Source organism: Salmo salar, chromosome ssa02 (assembly GCF_905237065.1).
Source record: "Salmo salar chromosome ssa02, Ssal_v3.1, whole genome shotgun sequence".
Lineage (NCBI taxonomy): Eukaryota > Metazoa > Chordata > Actinopteri > Salmoniformes > Salmonidae > Salmo > Salmo salar.
In genome coordinates this window covers 32,623,773-32,643,813 of record NC_059443.1, presented here as the reverse complement: position 1 = coordinate 32,643,813, position 20,041 = coordinate 32,623,773, and the positions used below count along the sequence as shown (strand labels likewise).

General features: G+C 44.7%; 1 protein-coding gene and 1 long non-coding RNA gene across 7 annotated transcripts in view; one reads left to right on the top strand and one right to left on the bottom strand.

Annotated features, from left to right (window-relative positions):
• Positions 1–20,041, top strand: part of LOC106580258 (DENN domain-containing protein 4B) — a 40,014-nt gene that overhangs the window by 7,034 nt on the left and 12,939 nt on the right. For 3 of the 5 annotated variants that reach the window (XM_045702510.1, XM_014161096.2, XM_014161101.2), the window contains exons 2-12: positions 10,376–10,693; positions 11,198–11,450; positions 11,569–11,638; positions 11,855–12,024; positions 17,104–17,345; positions 17,462–17,528; positions 18,262–18,320; positions 18,507–18,651; positions 19,042–19,217; positions 19,342–19,442; positions 19,695–19,910. In XM_045702510.1, coding sequence (XP_045558466.1) covers positions 10,395–10,693; positions 11,198–11,450; positions 11,569–11,638; positions 11,855–12,024; positions 17,104–17,345; positions 17,462–17,528; positions 18,262–18,320; positions 18,507–18,651; positions 19,042–19,217; positions 19,342–19,442; positions 19,695–19,910 — 1,798 coding nt within the window. In that variant the 5' untranslated portion in view covers positions 10,376–10,394. Of the gene's footprint in view, positions 1–10,375; positions 10,694–11,197; positions 11,451–11,568; positions 11,639–11,854; positions 12,025–17,103; positions 17,346–17,461; positions 17,529–18,261; positions 18,321–18,506; positions 18,652–19,041; positions 19,218–19,341; positions 19,443–19,694; positions 19,911–20,041 lie in introns of those variants that run through there. The other 2 variants (XM_014161081.2, XM_045702530.1) reach the window with 2 other exon arrangements.
• LOC106580281 (uncharacterized) lies at positions 13,121–14,770 on the bottom strand. Of its 2 annotated transcripts, none has more exons than XR_006760745.1 (8): positions 14,724–14,770; positions 14,419–14,532; positions 14,217–14,282; positions 13,961–14,043; positions 13,754–13,819; positions 13,490–13,615; positions 13,330–13,395; positions 13,121–13,212 (listed from the first exon to the last, which is right to left on the bottom strand). It is a non-coding gene; the product is annotated as an uncharacterized lncRNA (long non-coding RNA). The 2 variants fall into 2 exon arrangements; XR_006760746.1 differs by having other exon boundaries at positions 14,217–14,279.

The window sequence follows — 20,041 nt, the reverse complement described above, 5'->3', positions numbered from 1 at the left end:
TGACTACAGCTCAGCGTTCAACACCATAGTTCCCACAAATGTCATCTCTAAGCTAAGGACCCTGGGATTAAACACCTCCCTCTGGATCCTGGACTTCCTGACGGGCTGCCCCCAGGTGGTAAGGGTAGGCAACAACACATCTGCCACGCTGATTCAACACTGGGGCCCCTCAGGGGAGCTCCTGGACTATAAGAATAGGAGGGCCGAACAGGCCCCCATTCACATCGACGGGACTGAAGTGGAGCGGGTTGAGAGCTTCAAGTTCCTTAGTATCCACATCACCAACAAACTATCATGGTCCAAACACACCAAGACAGTTGTGAAGAAGACAAAAAAGATTTGGCATGGGTCCCCAGATCCTCAAAGTTTTACAGCTGCACCATCAAGAGTATACTGACCGGTTGTATCACTGCCTAGTATGGCAACTGCTCAGCATCTGACCGTAAGGAGGGTAGTGCGTACAGCCCAGTACATCCAGGACCTATATACTAGGCCGTGTCAGAGGAAAGACCAACAAATTGTCAGACTCCAGTCACCCAAGTCATAGACTGTTCTCTCTGCTACCGCATGGCAAGTGGTACTGGAGCGCCAAGTCTAGGACAAAAAGGCTCCATAACAGCTTCCAAGCCATAAGACTGCTGAACAATTAATTAGACTGTCTACACTTTGTTTTTACGCTGCTGCTACTCGCTATTTATTATCTATGCATAGTCACTTTACAAATTACCTGGACTAACCTGTACCCCCACACATTGACCCGGTACCCCCTGTATATAGCCTCATTATTGTTATGTACATTTGTTGTTACTTTTTGATTGTTTTTGTTTTTAATTTTTTTCTTCTTCTATACTTTAGTTTATTTAGTGAATATTTTATTAACTCTATTTCTTGAACTGCATTGTTGGTTAAGGGCTTGTAAGTAAGCATTTTAGTGGGGCAGCAGGTAGCCTAGTGGTTAGAGCATTGGACTTGTAACTGAAAGATTGCAAGATCAAATCCCCAAGCTGACAAGGTTAAAAATAAATAAGTATTTGATTTAAAAATCTGTCGTTCTGCCCCTGAACAAGGCAGTTAACCCACTGTTCCTAGGCCGACATTGACAATAAGAATATGATATTAACTGACTTGCCTCGTTAAATAAAGGTAAAATAAAATTTCACGGTGATGCTTGTTGTATTCGGCACGTGACAAATAAAATTTGATTTGATTCTGAGGGAAGGCTAGAGTCCTTCCCAGATGTGTGTGGCCCTCCCTCGTCATCATAAGAAAAGAGGAATGAGGGTGTTGAAAGTGCTTAGGCAGCTGTCACAGCTGCCAGAAAGAAATAATACAGTGTGAGGAAGTGGCATTTCATCCAACTACTGAATATCAGATTAGGAAGTGGGGGTAGTGTTGGGAGAATATAATGTGAGTAGGTTTGTGGGATTATGCAGGTTGGGTCTACTTCTGTTGGAGTCTAGGTGCAGCCTATTTGTTATTCCTCTCTCCATTCTCCACAACAAAGTCAGGTTGGGAGGCCGTTGAAACTCATGCAACTCCTCTGTTAGCCTGAAACTGTGTGTCGTGTCAACCCCTCTCCTCTCATACAGGGTCACTCCTAAAAGCAAACCTGATGTTGTTGAAGAAACAGGCTTAGTAACAGTCAGTCTGTCACCTGTCCAAGAATCTCTCCTTTGTACTGCTGTAACAGCATCATTATACACTGTCCTGGTTCACAATGCTTAGCCCTGTATTGCAACTGTTGGGTTGTCTGCACTCGCGTACACTCTGATTAGCTCTGAGAACAGCTCTATAGCCTTCAGCTCCATTGGCAAACGGCCAATGTCAAGACTATGTAGCCATCTGCGATGGATGTCTCCTCTTTTCACTTGCATCCTGTATCTTTTCCTCACTAGCTATGGCTAACGCAGTGTAAATGACTGTTTTCAAAACAGAGCATCACTTAAGCCTCATACCGTGTGTAATATGTAGGATTACTGTATGCTGCATTATGCAGCACAAAGAGGAGAAATGATGTCAAGTTTTAATAGGGAAATGCATGAATATCAGTTATATGCACACACTCACACAGCCTCAAACACAAGCAAACACTGCACCAGCCAGCCACATTTATACAGTGAGGGAAAAAAGTATTTGATCCCCTGCTGATTTTGTACGTTTGCCCACTGACAAAGAAATGATCAGTCAATAATTTTAATGGTAGGTGTATTTGAACAGTGAGAGACAGAATATAACAACCAAAAAATCCAGAAAAAGGCATGTGAAAAATGTTATAAATTGATTTGCATTTTAATGAGGGAAATAAGTATTTGACCCCTCTGCAAAACATGATTTAGTACTTGGTGGCAAAACCCTTGTTGGCAATCACAGAGGTCAGACGTTTCTTGTAGTTGGCCACCAGGTTTGCACACATCTCAGGAGGGATTTTGTCCCACTCCTCTTTGCAGATCTTCTCCAAGTCATTAAGGTTTCGAGGCTGACGTTTGGCAACTCGATACTTCAGCTCTCTCCACAGATTTTCTATGGGATTAAGGTCTGGAGACTGGCTAGGCCACTCCAGGACCTTAATGTGCTTCTTCTTGAACCACTCATTTGTTGCCTTGGCCGTGTGTTTTGGGTCATTGTCATGCTGGAATACCCATCCACGACCCATTTTCAATGCCCTGGCTCAGGGAAGGAGGTTCTCACCCACGATTTGACGGTACATGGCCCCGTCCATCGTCCCTTTGATGCGGTGAAGTTGTCCTGTCCCCTTAGCAGAAAAACACCCCCAAAACATAATGTTTCCACCTCCAAACACGGCGAGTTAAGCTGATGCCAAAGAGCTCCATTTTGGTCTCATCTGACCACAACACGTTCACCCAGTTGTCCTCTGAATCATTCAGATGTTCATTGGCAAACTTCAGACGGGCATGTATATGTGCTTTCTTGAGCAAGGGGACCTTGCGGGCGCTGCAGGATTTCAGTCCTTCACGACGTAGTGTGTTACCAATTGTTTTCTTGGTGACTATGGTCCCAGCTGCCTTGAGATCATTGACAAGATCCTCCCGTGTAGTTCTGGGCTGATTCCTCACCGTTCTCATGATCATTGCAACTCCACGAGGTGATCTTGCATGGAGCCCCAGGCCGAGGGATATTGACAGTTCTTTTGTGTTTCTTCCATTTGCGAATAATCGCACCAACTGTTGTCACCTTCTCACCAAGCTGCTTGGCGATGGTCTTGTATGCCATTCCAGCCTTGTGTAGGTCAACAATCTTGTCCCTGACATCCTTGGAGAGCTCTTTGGTCTTGGCCATGGTGGAGAGTTTGGAATCTGATTGATTGCTTCTGTGGACAGGTGTCTTTTATACAGGTAAGAAGCTGAGATTAGGAGCACTCCCTTTAAGAGTGTGCTCCTAATCTCAGCTCGTTACCTGTATAAAAGACACCTGGGAGCCAGAAATCTTTCTGATTGAGAGGTGGTCACATACTTATTTCCCTCATTAAAATGCAAATCAATTTATAACATTTTTGACATGCGTTTTTCTGTATTTTTTGTTTTTATTCTGTCTCTCACTGTTCAAATAAACCTACCATTATAGACTGATCATTTCTTTGTCAGTGGGCAAACGTACAAAATCAGCAGGGGATCAAATACTTTTTTTCCCTCACTGTAGTCCACCTCGTTCAACGTCAGGGAATATATTGTCCACTGTAATAGGCTAATCCTTCAAATTCTGACGAGGCCCAGGGGAGACAGTTTTCCAGAAATCCTGAAAAGCTGCTGTTTAAGTGCTAGTCAGTTATCACACCAATACCAGGAGACATTTGAATTTGAATTCTAATACTTCAGCAACAACAGAGAGAGAAGACGAGTGCTGCTGAAGCCGTCTGAAGCATGTCTCTTTATTAGAGAGAGGGAGAACCGACTCTCTGAGCAGGCTTTAAATAGAAGCGTCGTTTGAAATAACCATTTCTAAGGAGTGCTGACAGTCAGAGACAGTGCCAGCCACGTGGCTCGATGGACGCTGCTGGAGCGGAATTAACAGCACTGGTGGCATGAACCCTGGTGTTAGGGCCACCGAGGCCCCGGAATCTGTTTGGCTCTCTGACTTTGGGTGAACCAACCAGAACTGTTATTAGAATCTTCTGTGGTCTTGAGAGTGGTGTGTCTTCCTTGCCCTGAGGTATTACCAGGGTGAATTCAGACACCCTGGACAATGTTGCGTTGTGACGTGGTCAGGGGACCATGCAGCCTGAGAGGCTCAGTGTTGGTTTTGTTCTTGACCCCTTTTAGTTTATGGCCTAGGAAAGTGATTAGGAGGAGAGTGACTAGCAGAGGAATACTTTTTGTTTGAGGTTGAGAATTGAGACCAAGTAGGCCTAGTCGTGTTTTTTTGGAGTAAGCGAAATGACTAACCTTTCCCACTGAAATGACTAACCTTTCCCACTGAAATGACTAACCTTTCCCACTGTGGTTGCATGTATCAAGTTTCTTCAATTGAATTGTGGATGGCATTTAGATTGATCAAAGCATTATCAAGGAGCAACTCTGGAAGTTATCCACATCAAAGACACTCCTGCTCCCTGATCCTTAAGTTCTGCCAGCCTGTGTTGCAACATCAGCGAGACAATGTTTAAGAGCTACTTTGAAAATCCCCGAGTCAAATATAGAACAACACGTGGTGCATGCTGTTTACTATTGACTTGCTGAATACAAAGTGATGAATTAAAAATTAAACACAGTGTCCACATGAAGCTTATTAGGTAGCCCCCCCCCTTGCTGAGTCATGACTCATGTGTCATCTAGAGAGGTGTCAATACGTTTTTCTCAACCCCTGGACTGTGGACTGGCACTGGCCCATGAGATGTCACTTACTCGTACATCTGATCTAACACCAATTTTAGTCTACCCTCTAGTGCTAGTTTTAGTTAAGAAGCACTTACTCCGAGAAGCATAGCTTGTCGAATCCTGATAACTGCCAAAAACACTGGTGTAGGTCATGCCTTCTCTTTAGTGGTCTAATGGGCCAAGTTCACCTTCATAACAACATGCTGACTGGACAGAGAAGGATTTGTCCCCCCACCACTACAGTATTTAATCATCATACCCTTCAAGTTATGTTCACATTAATGGAAGGTTCCACTATCACTCTTCTAGGCCTACATTTTTCTCCTGGCAGCTCTGTTAAGTCAGAGTTGTGGTCTTTGGTAAACAGTGTGTGATAATGGATTTTTCTCACTGTCAACACTTTGGATAATGCTATTTTATTGTGGTGAGCTTGTGAAATGATCATTGTGGTGCAGTACTCCCCTCTGGGCCTCACTCTGTTCACTCTCTGTGTGTGAATGTATTTCCCCTCTTAACGTCATCACATGCTTGCCCCATGCACACAAAAGGAGCATTGTGGGCCGTCCGGGCCTCCATTTTAGGGTGGTATTGTGGCGAAGCCCCTGAGTTGGTGTGGGCGTGGTTGTACCAGCTACCAGGCATCTCTCTCCCCGTCGCTGACTTCCAGCATCATCTCACTGGGAAGAGCGACCCTGAATACCTCCTCTGTCACTAGCTGTGGCTCTGGTTGAAGGCCAGCTACGAACAGAAGCATTCTGACAAGCACAAAGGCACTGCCTCTGGACAGCATTCATCCCTAACAACTTTATCTTAAGCATTGTTTAGACAGGTAAATCAGCTGGCAAGCATATTTTGAGGAAGAATGTTTTGTATTAAGTTGCAAGATACAAGTATTTGTAACAGCTGTTAGCACTGTACATTCTGCTGTATTTACAATACATTTTGTGAGTGCTGTGGTGAGTATTTTAAATAATCTGGGAGTTTTTTTGAAAAATCTCCACAATTTTGTAATGTCAAAATGTTGCCCCAGCTATTCCATAACGCAAAGTAAAAATCTGTACTTTCGAGGGTGTTATTGACAAAGCCATGAAGGAATACCACGTGTGAAATGATGCGCGTAGCCCCTCTTCACACACATCATTTCACACATTCTCAAACATGTCAGGAGTTTGAGAACCTGCTGTATAGGAAGAGTGAGAGGGCCTGTCTGCCAGTTCGGGGGCAGGATGTCTAGCTGCCAAGCCTGAACAGAGCTCTCCTTGTCCATTTGGGGTGTTCTTATCACGAGCTCACACCTGGAGAGATGTGGGGGCGCGGGTTGACTGTTGTCACTACACTGGCTCAGAAATAACACTTCTCAATCGGTTGGAGGCAAGGCTACTCTGTAATTCACACACACATACACAGTGAGCTATAACTAACTGCTATATTTGACTGATATGGGGATTTAACCTACGTAAGGTAGAGAATCTCTCCTTTCCTCAAACGTTCATTGCGATGACTCATTCCTCAGTAGCTTGCGTTAGAGGTTTATAATCTTGTGGAAATATATATTCAAGCCTTTCCTGGCTGGTGCTCAACAAAAGCAGGTGAATTAAAAGAAGAACCAAACCCACGACCTGTTTTAAATATCTTGTGGCTTTTTTTATTTCCTGCTTGTTTGAAGCTACTGTTCTGAGGAGGTTGAGGTATGATGTGAGTGGCTGGAAGGCTTTCAATGGCAGTTTTGTTTCCGAGCATTAGCGTGCCTATTTCGACAAATTGCATAATCCACTGTTTCTCAATGAATTCTTGGTGAACCCTCAGGGTGCACACAAGACTTTGATTTTGTATGTTTAAGTATTGTATCACCCCACTGAATAATCACATCAGTAAATTATTATATCTGAAAAAACAGCCAGAGGGAGAGGCTGGCTGGCAAGTTCAAGATGCAGTGCAGACTAGATGGAGATGTGGGTAGCGACCCGAATTCATGTGCTCAACTTGTTTGAATATTATTTCATTTCTGTGTATGCCTGTGGATGTTATTTATGAGTCAGAAACTCTGACATTAGTTCAACCAAGCAGGGATGCACAACTCTAGTCCTTGACGTCCGCACTTGGTATCAGTCTGATTTATCAATGAAGTGCCAGGGAGGAAAGAACTATCAGAATGACAGACTAAAACAACCCCTCTTCTTAGCTCCACTTCTCCCATTCCATAGTAGGCCATGGTCCAATACTTCACATTGATGTCAGCTCGTGTGATCATGGGGGTGGTCCACTGCTTCCAGGCTGACGTGCACTGTCAGACACGTCATAATTCTGGGGAATAAGGCCTTTACTGCTCTTGTTGCTTGTCTAAATATGGCGTATTCAATTCTAGATCTATGATGCACTGGGTTTCTTACTTCAAAAGCCTCTTGTCAGGATGTGGGCGCTCTAGTTCCAGAGCTCGCTCTCTCTCGCTCTCTCTCGTTCTCTCTCTCGCTCTCTCTCGCTCTTTCTCTTGCTCTCTCACTCTCTCTTGCTCTCTCTCTCGCTCAAACCACTGACAGTTTTAATGAATTCATTTCTCAGTTATGTTGACAAAGATATTGAAATGACTTGCAGTCGCAAGGATTGTGACCAATATTAAGACATGTTGGACATTGGGGCAATTCTGTTCTCAAAAGGGGTTTTCCAGTGTGTGTGTGTGTGTTTGTGTGTACATTCGCGAGCGCAAGCGTGTGTGTGTGTGAGAGAGAGAGTGCACGTTACCATGTACATAGGGTATTATGAAAAGGGAACCAACAATTATTAGCCTACATCAGCAATTTCTGGAAAACCCTGAGGTTCAGTGTCCTTGATAAGTTCCTAGCAGGACAAAGCCTTTTTATTATAGTACCATTGTACTATAATCTAACACATCCATTACACTGGTGTGGTTGTTTTGCATCAAATTCTGCACTGACATTTCCATAAGATAATAATACAATGAGCTCAAACTTTTGTGACAGTAATACATTTTTTGTTGTTTTAGCTCTGTACTCCAGCACTGGATTTGAAATGATACAATAACTGAGGTTAAACTGCAGACTGAGGCTATTTTAATACATATCGGGTGAATCGTTTATAAATTGGATGAAATTTGGATGCTACCATGATTACGGATAATCCTGAATGAATCGTGAATAACGATGAGTGAGAAAGTTAGACGCACAATCATCATACCCTGAAGACGTGCTAACCTGTCAACATTACAATAACAGGAGAGGTTAGTTATTGGGGGGGTATTATATTTGTGTGTCTAACTTTCTCATCATTATTCACAATTCATTCAGGATTGTCCGTAATCATGCTAGCATCCACATTAATGTAGAACTGTTCAGAAATATGTTCTATTCTTATTTACAATAAAAGTGACTCCAAAATGACACACTACATTATTTACCATTCATTTCTATTGGGCACAAAATGATCTGAAACACAACCAAAACAAACTGCAAATACATCCATCAAATGTCTAGTCACAAGCTTGATATAATCATTGTGTGCTATGAATATGGGACCAAATACTAAACTTTTGACTACTTTAATACACATATAAGTGAATTTGTCTCAATACTTTTGGTCCCCTAAGATGCTGGAACTATGTACAAACAGTTCTAAACGGTTCACCCGATATGGATGAAAATACCCTCAAATTAAAGCTGACAGTCTGCGCTTTAACCTCATAGTTATTGTATCATTTAAAATCCAAAGTGCTGGAGTACAGAGTTAAACAACAAAACATTTTAATTTTGGAGCTCACTGTATATTATCACCTCCTGTGTCCTGTCATAATTTCCCCCCTGGAGAAGTGTCACTAGGAAGGTACTGATGAACTCTTGGAATATAACAGGAAACAGGCTGCCAGTGGCCACTTCCTGTTTGCCAGATAACCTTTGGAGCCCAACCTGCATCGATTTCCTCTACTCTCACTTTTTGAAGGCCCTTTTAGTAATTCTCTCACTCTCTAGGCATGTATTACGCATTAATGTGCTAAATACAGTAGGCTACTAGTCTCAAGCATACTCGGTAGCAGGCTACAACTTTCGTTAGCCTAATCTCTGTTCAATCTTATGACTCTCGTTCTGGAAATGCCTGAAAAGCAGTTGTATCCGTGCCTTATCAGAGAGCAACAGATTGACAGCGCAAAGCAAACCCCCAGTCATCCTAAGCCTATTACGACTAGAAAGAACAAGAGAAAAACATTGGGCTGGTTGCAGAGAGAGAGGGGGAGAGCCTAGGTTACATAAGAGGGGTTTACTGGTACAGTTTCTACTGACTGTGACACAACAGCATCCTATTTTTATGCCCTCCAACCCTCCCCTCCACTTTCAGTGCACTTTTAGTTTAATCACACATTCATTTTGTAACTAAGCACAGTGGAAATAAAAACCCAACACACACTGTCCTGTCTTCCTAGCAGTCGTGACTTAACGACTCATCCGCTCTGTGAGGATGGCCTATCCATCCTGAATACATGCTGTTCTAGACAGTAATGCTCCCTCTGAAATGATTGGAGAGGGAATCCAGAGGGGAAAATTACATTCATGTGAATGGCCTCTTATGATTGACTTTTCATCCACATTATTTGTTTAATAATTCTCTGAATCGCTTTTTTTTTTAAATCAGTTTTTAATTAGATTTGACGTATCTGTTGTTTGGTTAGTTTGGTTTACCTAACTATCGATGTTAGCTAGCTATCTAGCTAGCTTTAAATAGCTAGCTTTGAATGCCGCAACACTGCAGAAGCAAATAGGACTGCATTAGCAGAGATGACTTGCAGTAGTATAGATTGTCCACTACTCTGTCACAAAATGTATGGTGAGCCTGTGCGCCAGTAGCAGGAGTGGTATCTACAAAGGGTTAAGGTAGGGTTAGGCTTATCTACGAAGCCCAACCGACGGAGAGGAAATTGGTAATGGAGGGGTGTGCTCTATGCTGCTGAGGCTACGGACCTCCGCTGACCATCTGAAGTGCAACAACAAGCCTGATACCATCCATGACTTCTGAACTTTCTTGATTTGCCAACTGTATCACATTTATTGTTTTGTTTTCTTGTTGTATTTCCTGATGCATATGAAATCCAACTTTTAGTTGCCATGTATACTGAAATTAACCAATGGATGGGGAGAGGATGAGTGGTAATTGGTGGGATCTCCCCTCTCAGCAGAACTTAGCAGCTTATTGTTGACCCTCAGACTACCTCTCAGACCGGTCAGATCTGTATGAAATGAGAATGACTAAAGGCTTTTGAGTCAAAAATAAATATTTATGTGTGGGAATGCGTGTGCATCCACATGCAATGAGATTGATATCACAGTCCTGGTTGTTGATCTATTGCCAATGATGAGAACCAAATATTGTCTGTCTGGATAATAAGGTTTTGTTTCTCTAAGATTGTCAGAAGGAAGAAATCCATTATTCATCAACTGCTCAGCCAGTTGTCTGTTTACATAAACGAGATTGCACAATCTCACCTTGGTTCCCCCTCCCTCTACTTCTCGTTCTCTTTTTCTCCCCCTCCCTCTCCACAGCAGTTGGCAGATAGGCGGCATGACGGAGGAGAAATGTCCCCAGCTAGTGGACTACTTTGTGGTGGCAGGGCTGGCTCCGGGGGGCTCGGCCCCACTGGACGAAGAGGGCCAGCAGAGAGGGTGCCGGGTGGTGGAGCCAGTCACAGACCTGGCGGTGATCGCCCGGGGCTTGGGGGAAGAGGTGCCCGAGGGCTTCACCTGCATCGAGAAGACCCAGGGGGGCCACCCGGCCGAGCTGAGCGCCGGACTCATCAACAACCCCCACATGTACCTGTGTTACCGCCGTGGGCATGACAAGCCACCCATCCTCGACCTCGGGTGAGACACTCCAGCAGTGATGAAAAAAATGACCATTCTGTTCTAATGTGTGCTGGAGTCACAGACATTAGCCACAACATCAATGTAAAGCTATGCATGGTGCTTGGAGTTTACATACTGTAGCTAATGCATAGCAATGCTTTGAATTTGCGTTATGCAATTATCGACATACTGCATGCTGTAACCATGTACGTCTGACCACAAAGGTTTTATTGTATGCTATTGCTATGTTGCCCTAAACCGCCATAATCATTCAATTAAGCATGTCTGGCCAAGCCATACATGACTGCAAAATGTAATTGTCTATATACCCATAGATTATTTAATGAAAGAGCTATGCATGTCACATGATACGTTAATTCTGGACAAAGTGTGGGATGTCTTCTAAACATGAAAAGAAAAGCTTTCCTTGAATGAGTGATAGAAATTGGTTTCTGTGAACTGTATAACTAGTGACATTGACTGACTCATTGTCCTGACTCTGTCCCCTCCCCCGGCCCCCAGGGTGCTGTACGAGGGCAAAGAGGTGGTGAAGCAGGGCTGGTATGTGATCGAGACCACCCCCTACAGCCGCTCAGCCAGCCTGAGCTCCGGGGGGCCCGCCACCCACCGCACCTTCCTGACCTACCGCCGGGCCCCAGAGTCCCAGGCCCTCCACACCCTGGGGGTCACAGACATCTCCCTCCTGCTGCCCAGCAAGGGGGAGGTGGCACCCCACACCTTCTGCCGGGTGGAGAAGAACCTCAACACTGGCATAGTGGGTTTGAAGCGCTCTGTTTTTCTACTCTGTATTTTTTTTTACTGAATTCTTAATCTCTCTTGCTCGCCCTCCATCCCTCTCTCTCTCACTGTGCTTTGCTGATTTGGCTCCACAGTGGGGTCCAGCCTTATACCTGTGCTACAAGAGAGCTGTAGCCAAAGCCAACGCCCTAGTCTATGAAGCAGGTGAGTGTAGACTGTTCCATTCTGATGGTATCACAGCACTCATTCTGCTGCGTCGCCATATGTGACGTTGTAAACAGAGAAGGCCTATTGACTTACTTTCTCATAATTAAAGACATTTAGAAGTAGAAAGATCTACCAAAAATGAAAGTATCTCTGTAGTCACTAATCAAAATGGTATTTTTATTAACTGTCTGTCTCTGTGTGTATGTTTCCCAGGTCTGATCAGTCGGTATCCGGAAGCGGACGTGGAGTCGTTCCCCCTGCCAGAGTCTGTGCCTATGTTCTGTCTGCCCATGGGTGTGACGGTGGAGAGCTGGCCCCTCAACACCAAGTACCAGCTCCCTGTCTTCTCTACCTTCGTCCTCACCAGTGCCTGTGGCGACAAGGTGGGTCCACCTGCCTGCCTCCCTCTCACACACGCTCTCCAACACTCTAACACTGCACAGTGGCTAAGCTGTTGAATCCATTGGGTTATGTGTTAAGCTGTGTAGGAAGGTTCTCTGTATAATATCAGGTGAATGTATATCAGGTGAATGTATCTATTTTAGCTCATTGCAAGTCACCGGTTCAGTCAATTTCAACAAATGACAATAACTTAAGATGTCATTATTTGTCAGACATTGAAATACTTCACTCCATCCATGATGCCTGCAGTAACAGTGATAATCGTAATAGTAAAGTTTCCTAATTCATATTAAATCCAGACAACAAGCAAAACATTTTCAAATAAAAGCTCAGTTTATTCCAAAAGGTAAATCATATCATCCTAGTAAGATGCGCCCAGGATGAACCTGACCCCTTTCTTCAACCGTTTCCAGACCCTCCTCAGACCTATATCAAGCCAAACCACCCCCTTATTCTTTCCCTGCGCCATAATCATCTCCATCACCACCCCCCTCCCCTTTCCTTTTCCTTTCTCTGTGCCCTATCCTTCCTTTTCTGCTCTTCTCAGCCTTGCTCTCAAACCATGTTTTCTTATCCCCTGCCTTGTACTGTCCTGTCCACAAGGGGACCTGGCCATTCTTCTAAGAAAGATAACAAGTATTGTTTAACTCCAATAACAAAATACTTGTATACCTACTGATCCATGTTTAGTTGTACTACTGCTACTACTGTATTCGTTCTAAAATGGCTACGTTGAAAAGATGATAGTTTACTCAACAGAAGGATAGTAGAAACAACATTATAGTGCTGAAATAGTCACTAAAGCTCACCTTTGATTGACCACTCTTTGTTTCTCCATCTTTCTCTGTGAACAAATCCAATGCCTGGACTCGCCAAGCCATGTCCTCTAGCAATCCCTCCATCTTGGCTAGGTATCTTCCCTCTACTTCCAGTTTTCTCTGTCTCCATAGGATCTCCCTCTTTCTGATCTCTCTCCTCTTGTCCTCCAACCACTCCCTCTCGCTCTTAAACATTCTGTTACATTTCTGTTCAAAAGGGGTTAGGTCCTGTTTTTTCCTCATGTGATCTCCCCCTGCTTTCTGGGGGTGCTCTACTGTTTGGGAGTCAGTGGGAGTCAGTGCAGGTTCCACTGTTTGGGAGTCCGTGCCATCTCTCACCTTTGTATGGATCTGTTAAGACAAAATGAAAGACTATGAGCCTATATGGGAATTTAGCCGAGACCACTTTCACATTTGCCTTCACTTGAAACAGAGCAGAAAAGTGAATCAGAAAATGCCAATGTTTACCGAAGTTGGGCAGTGGTGTCTGGTCCTGGAACGGCCTCTCTGATGGCTGATCATTTTCTTGTCATCCTGAAAAAATAAAAGGTTTCCATATAATCATGCATATGGCATCAGAAAATCTGACAATAGGCTGCAGTGTTTTGACAATATATTTTTTGCTCACTGTTATTGGCCTTCTTGGGCGGATAGACACACTGCGTCCGCGATTAATTACATTCCCCTCTGCCTTCTGTGGGTGTTCCGCTGTTTGGTTCACAGAGTCAGTGCCGTCTCTCTCCTGTGTACGGATCTGTTAGGGCAAATGGAACAACACTTAGGCCTATATGGAGAGTTTAGCCAAGACCACTCTCACATTTGCCTTCACTTGAAACAGATCTGAAAAAATGTAAATGCCAGTGTTAATACATGAATATATGGGCTGGTTTACCGAAGTTGGGCAGTGACGTCTGGTCCTGGATCTGCCTCTCTCACGGCAGACAGTTTTCTCGTCTTCCTGAAAAAAGAAAAGGTTTCAATCATCATTTTAACAAGAACATGACCTGGTTCCAGATTGATTGGCATATGGCATGAGATTAAGAATTTGAGATTAGGGTAGCATGTTTTTAAAGCTTTTTTGTATGTTTTTTTAACTCACAGTTATTGCCATTCTTTGAGGGATCGATGACACACTCCATCCGTGAGTCATTACGTCCCTCTCTGCGTTCTGAGAGTAGTCCACTGTTTGGGACACAGAGTCAGTGCCATCTCTCTTTGTTTGAATCTTTTAAGACAATGAAATAACTGTTAGCCTACTTTGAAAGTTGAGGTGGGAACGGGTATAAAAAAACTTTTCAGAAAATGTCAGTGTTCCTCCATACTGTATTAACCAATGAATATAAGGGCTGGTTTACCAAAATTGGGCAGTGGCGTCTGATCCTGGATCTGCCTCTCTCACGGCAAACAGATTTCTCGTCCTGCTGAAAATAGAACATGTTTTATCACCATTAACATGACATGGATCAAGAATGATTAGTATATGGCATCAGATTAAGAAATCTGAGATTAGGCTATCGTATGAAAACAACATTTTCATATGATTTTTTTAAAATGTACCGATCTTGCCCTTCTTCGAGGGACAGACGCACTCCGTCCACGATTCATTACATCCTTCTCTGCCTTCTGAGGGTTTTTCACTGTTTGGGTCATAGAGTCAGGGCCTTCTCTCTCCTTTGTATGGACAAAATTAAGCAACTCTCAGCCAAGACCACTCTCAAATTTGCATTAATTTGAAACAGAACTGAAAAAGTTTATTACAGAACATCTGTGTCACTAATAATTACATTACATTACATTACATTACATTTAAGTCATTTAGCAGACGCTCTTATCCAGAGCGACTTACAAAATGGTGCATTCACCTTATGATATCCAGTGGAACAACCACTTTACAATAGTGCATCTAAATCTTTTAAGGGGGGGTTAGAAGGATTACTTTATCCTATCCTAGGTATTCCTTAAAGAGGTGGGGTTTCAGGTGTCTCCGGAAGGTGGTGATTGACTCCGCTGTCCTGGCGTCGTGAGGGAGCTTGTTCCACCATTGGGGTGCCAGAGCAGCGAACAGTTTTGACTGGGCTGAGGGGGAACTGTGCTTCCTCAGAGGTAGGGGGGCCAGCAGGCCAGTGGTGGATGAACACAGTGCCCTTGTTTGGGTGTAGGGCCTGATCAGAGCCTGAAGGTATGGAGGTGCCGTTCCCTTCACAGCTCCGTAGGCAATCACCATGGTCTTGTAGCGGATGCGAGCTTCAACTGGAAGCCAGTGGAGAGAGCGGAGGAGCGGGGTGACGTGAGAGAACTTGGGAAGGTTGAACACCAGACGGGCTGCGGCGTTCTGGATGAGTTGTAGGGGTTTAATGGCACAGGCAGGGAGCCCAGCCAACAGCGAGTTGCAGTAATCCAGACGGGAGATGACAAGTGCCTGGATTGGACGCGCCCCGCTTCCTGTGTGAGGCAGGGTCGTACTCTGCGAATGTTGTAGAGCATGAACCTACAGGATCGGGTCACCGCCTTGATGTTAGTGGAGAACGACAGGGTGTTGTCCAGGATCACTCCAAGGTTCTTAGCACTCTGGGAGGAGGACACGAGGGAGTTGTCAACCGTGATGGCGAGATCATGGAACGGGCAGTCCTTCCCCGGGAGGAAGAGCAGCTCCGTCTTGCCGAGGTTCAGCTTGAGCTGGTGATCCGTCATCCACACTGATATGTCTGACAGACATGCAGAGATGCGATTCGCCGCCTGGTTATCAGAAGGGGGAAAGGAGAAGATTAATTGTGTGTCGTCTGCATAGCAATGATAGGAGAGACCATGTGAGGATATGACAGAGCCAAGTGACTTGGTGTATAGCGAGAATAGGAGAGGGCCTAGAACAGAGCCGTGGGGACACCAGTGGTGAGAGCGCATGGTGCGGAGACAGATTCTCGCCACGCCACCTGGTAGGAGCGACCTGTCAGGTAGGACGCAATCCAAGCGTGGGCCGCGCCGGAGATGCCCAACTCGGAGAGGGTGGAGAGGAGGATCTGATGGTTCACAGTATCAAAGGCAGCAGATAGGTCTAGAAGGATGAGAGCAGAGGAGAGAGAGTTAGCTTTAGCAGTGCGGAGAGCCTCCGTGACACAGAGAAGAGCAGTCTCAGTTGAATGCCCAGTCTTGAAACCTGACTGATTAGGATCAAGAAGGTCATTCTGAGAGAGATGGCAGGAGAGCTGGCCAAGGACGGCACGTTCAAGAGTTTTGGAGAGAAAAGAAAGAAGGGATACTGGTCTGTAGTTGTTGACATCGGAGGGATCGAGTGTAGGTTTTTTCAGAAGGGGTGCAACTCTCGCTCTCTTGAAGACGGAAGGGACGTAGCCAGCGGTCAAGGATGAGTTGATGAGCGAGGTGAGGAAGGGGAGAAGGTCTCCGGAAATGGTCTGGAGAAGAGAGGAGGGGATAGGGTCACAGCCTTGTGTATTGGCTGGTTTACCGAAGTAGGGCAGTGGCATCTGCACTTCTTCGGGACATGCACACACTTAGTCGTCGATTCATTGCTTTGTTGAACAGAGGGTCCAATGAATTTGTGAAATCAGCTTGAAAAAAATCTGCAGAAATAGCAAGGTTGTCTCTATTATAGCAAGGTTGTCTCAAGGTTGTCTCTATAATCATCACTATGGTAACTCAGAACTCATCTGATTATGATCAGGGAATCAGCATCATGAGTGATGACATCACAATGACACATCAGTGAGGCCACCAGTAAGGTGTATGTTGCTAATTCTATGGTTGCTACAACAAAATCTAATTCTAGAACCAAATGGACTGAAATATTTCTAATTCCACAAAATGCCATGACCTACAGTGTCTGACAAGGTTCAGAAATACACACTCACAAAGAAATGTATATCAAGTGTGATATATGAACATTGACAAATCCTAGTGTTCTAATGTTGATAAATACCAACTATTTGTTGCTTGACTTGTGTGTAGTTATTTACCAATGCAGCTATTCAATATCATGCTTGCCTACCTCAATGACATGTTTTAAATTGGCCCACTGTATAGACTTTATCTGCGACAGCAGCAAGAAGCTATAAAAACAACAAAAACATTGAGATGCAAATGACTTCAGTATGAACTCGCTCACAGTTTAATAAAATGTTTTTACCTCCACTATTTCTCACAGTATCTGTTTACACAGTTCAAAGCATCTAGCGTTAGCTGAATCCTTAATTTTTAACAGTCCCGTGTCTCCTCTTCCCGCCCCAGGTTTACGGTGCTGCCATCCAGTTCTACGAGGCGTTCCCACGGGAGTGCCTCTCGGAGCGGCAGAGCGTCCGTCTGGGCCTGGTGAGCGTGGTGGACCGGCGGCCTATCACCAACCGCACCCTGCAGGTGAAGAAGAGCGTGTGTGTTCTCTCCCACTGGCCCTTTTTCACCGTCTTCCAGAAGTTCCTCACCTTCGTCTACCGATACTCCATCTCCGGACCCCACGTGCTGCCCCTCGAGAAGTCAGTGGTCCTTCATGGCAAATATCAGCTATGTGTCTTTACATAACGTCGGCCTATTGGCTATTGATTCATGTTATGGTTGGTTGATTTATTAACATGAACTCTGCTCTCTCCAGGCACATCTCCAGCTTCATGCACAACGTCCCGTTCCCCTCCCCTCAGCGGCCTCGCATCCTAGTGCAGGTAGGGACACCTGTCTTTAACTCAATTCACATTCTCCTTGTTTTCTTTATTCCTTATTAACACATCAAAGCACTTTAAAGCATCAGACAGGTGGAATGGAAAACCTTGCTAAGCATTGGTTTAGCTCACGGCTATACAGAAGGCAGCATTAAAACACCTAATTCAAGTAAGGCATGACTGTGATTATTAGTTGAATCAGGTGTTTTAGTGCTAGTTTAGAACAAGAGCTTGCTCTGTGTGTGCTTGTATATGCCTGTGTGTGCGTTACAAGCGGAACCTAAGCTTGAGTTCTATTTGAACTTGACACCAGTAGCGTTGTGGTGTTTCTCACTAAGATTTGACTTCCTCCTCCACAGGAAATGGGCGTTGAATGAATTGATGGTTTCACTGGTTAGTGTGTGCAGATGGACAGGGTAAAAATAACACCCAATCAAAACAATCTATAATATACTGTGGATTTAAAATAATTTCACGTCACTGAATGATCCTTCCGGCTCTGGAAAGTAGAGACGGTTGTTTAAGTAGTTTGGGGATTTCTAGAAAACTCAAATCGAGTCAAATGGGGCTTTTCAAACTTGATTCCTAACGGCTTGTTTCAAATCAACAGATATCAATTTGGTGAATGGTGGTCTATGAAATTGAAGCATGGCTAAACTTTCTTCCTTAGATCTATAGATTACTGTCCACCATGTTGGTTTGTTAATGAAAAATGTGGGTGTGTGTGTCATTTCAGCTCTCCCCCTATGACAACCTTCTACTCTGTCAGCCTGTCTCCTCCCCCTTACTGCTCAGGTCAGTACAGTAAATCTGCATTAGGTCGAGTCGCAATAAACTATGTGGTGGAATGCGTTCTTCTGCGCTAGGCGCTATTGCTCCAACCATGCCTTAGTTTCCCTGAGAGATTTCTATTATCATATTGAAGTGAATCCATTAAAACAATAATGAATTGATGAAGAGGCTGTTCTTTTCTGTCTGTAGTGGTGCCAGCTTTGTGAAGCTGCTGCAGAACCTGGGCCCTGAGAACGCCTGTGTCCTGCTACTGGCTGTGCTGACGGAGCACAAACTTCTGCTCCACTCCCTCCGCCCCGACGTTCTCACCTCCGTCAGCGAGGCCCTGGTGTCTGTGAGTCACACACACATGCCAAAACTACACACACGTATGCACACACACACACACACACACACCGCCATACACACACACAAAGACATATACGGACACACACACTCATTCCAAGGGGGCGGCAGGTAGCCTAGTCGTTGGAGCGTTTGGCCAGTAATCAAAAGGCTGCTAGATCAAATCTCAGAGCTGACAAGGTAAAAATCTGTCGTTCTGCCCCTGAACAAGGCAGTTAACCCACTGTTCCTAGGCCGTCATTGTAAATAAGAATTTGTTCATAACTGACGTGCCTAGTTTAATATATATATATATATATATATATATATATATATATATATATATATATATATATATATATATGATTTTTTAATCAAAGAATGCACTCTATCCCTCCAGATGACGTTCCCTCTGCGTTGGCACTGCCCGTACATCCCCCTGTGCCCGCTGCGGCTGGCAGACGTACTGTGTGCCCCCATGCCCTTCATCGTGGGTGTCCACTCCAGCTACTTTGACCTCTATGACCCCCCTACTGACGTTGTGTGTGTTGACCTGGACACCAACACCATCTTTCAGTGAGTACACTGACCTTGCAGGACCTGGACCAGGATGCAACTGATGGAAGAGGAAGCAACAAAACCAAACATACACAAGTTTGAAAGGAAGAAATCCACAGTTTTGTTTTCTCTTCTCCTGCAGAGCAGAGGACAAGAAGCCGTTGTCATGGCGATCGCTACCAAGGAAGCAAGGCAAGATGCTGGTGAATACCCTCACCAACTTGATGAAGACTCTGGAGAAAAGTGAGTGATGGCTGGAGACCATGCATGACATGCATTCTCTTCTCCCTTCTGTCAATCATTTTACATCATCTAGCCTACTTATTCTGAAGCCCATCTAGGGACTGATGCTTGAAAATGAGTACAAGCTAAAACATATTGCACCAATACATCTGACTCTTGATAATTCTATGTGCCAGTGCTTTGTATCTTCATCATCTTCTCTCTCTGCCTCTCCACCACTACCCCCATTTCCCTCACTTTCCCTTCCATCAGTCTACACCACTGGCCAAGAGGAGGCCACCCTGGAGTTCCTGCTGACGGACTATGACCTGATCTATGGGCGTCAGAAGCAGCTGGAGTTGGAGATCCAGGAGGCCTTCCTGCGCTTCATGAGCTGCTTGCTTAGGGGCTACCGCGCCTACCTGCTGCCCATCACCCAGGCCCCCTCCGACAGGACCACCGACTGCAGCTCCCTCTTCAACCTGCAGGGTCAGTGTGGGTGGGGGGGGTGGCTGCCTGTGTGTGTGACTCATAACAACAACAAAAAATGTACATTAGTGTACACTAAAATGATATAACATTCTAGCTGAGTACGTGTGTGTGGGTGTTTTACCTCACCT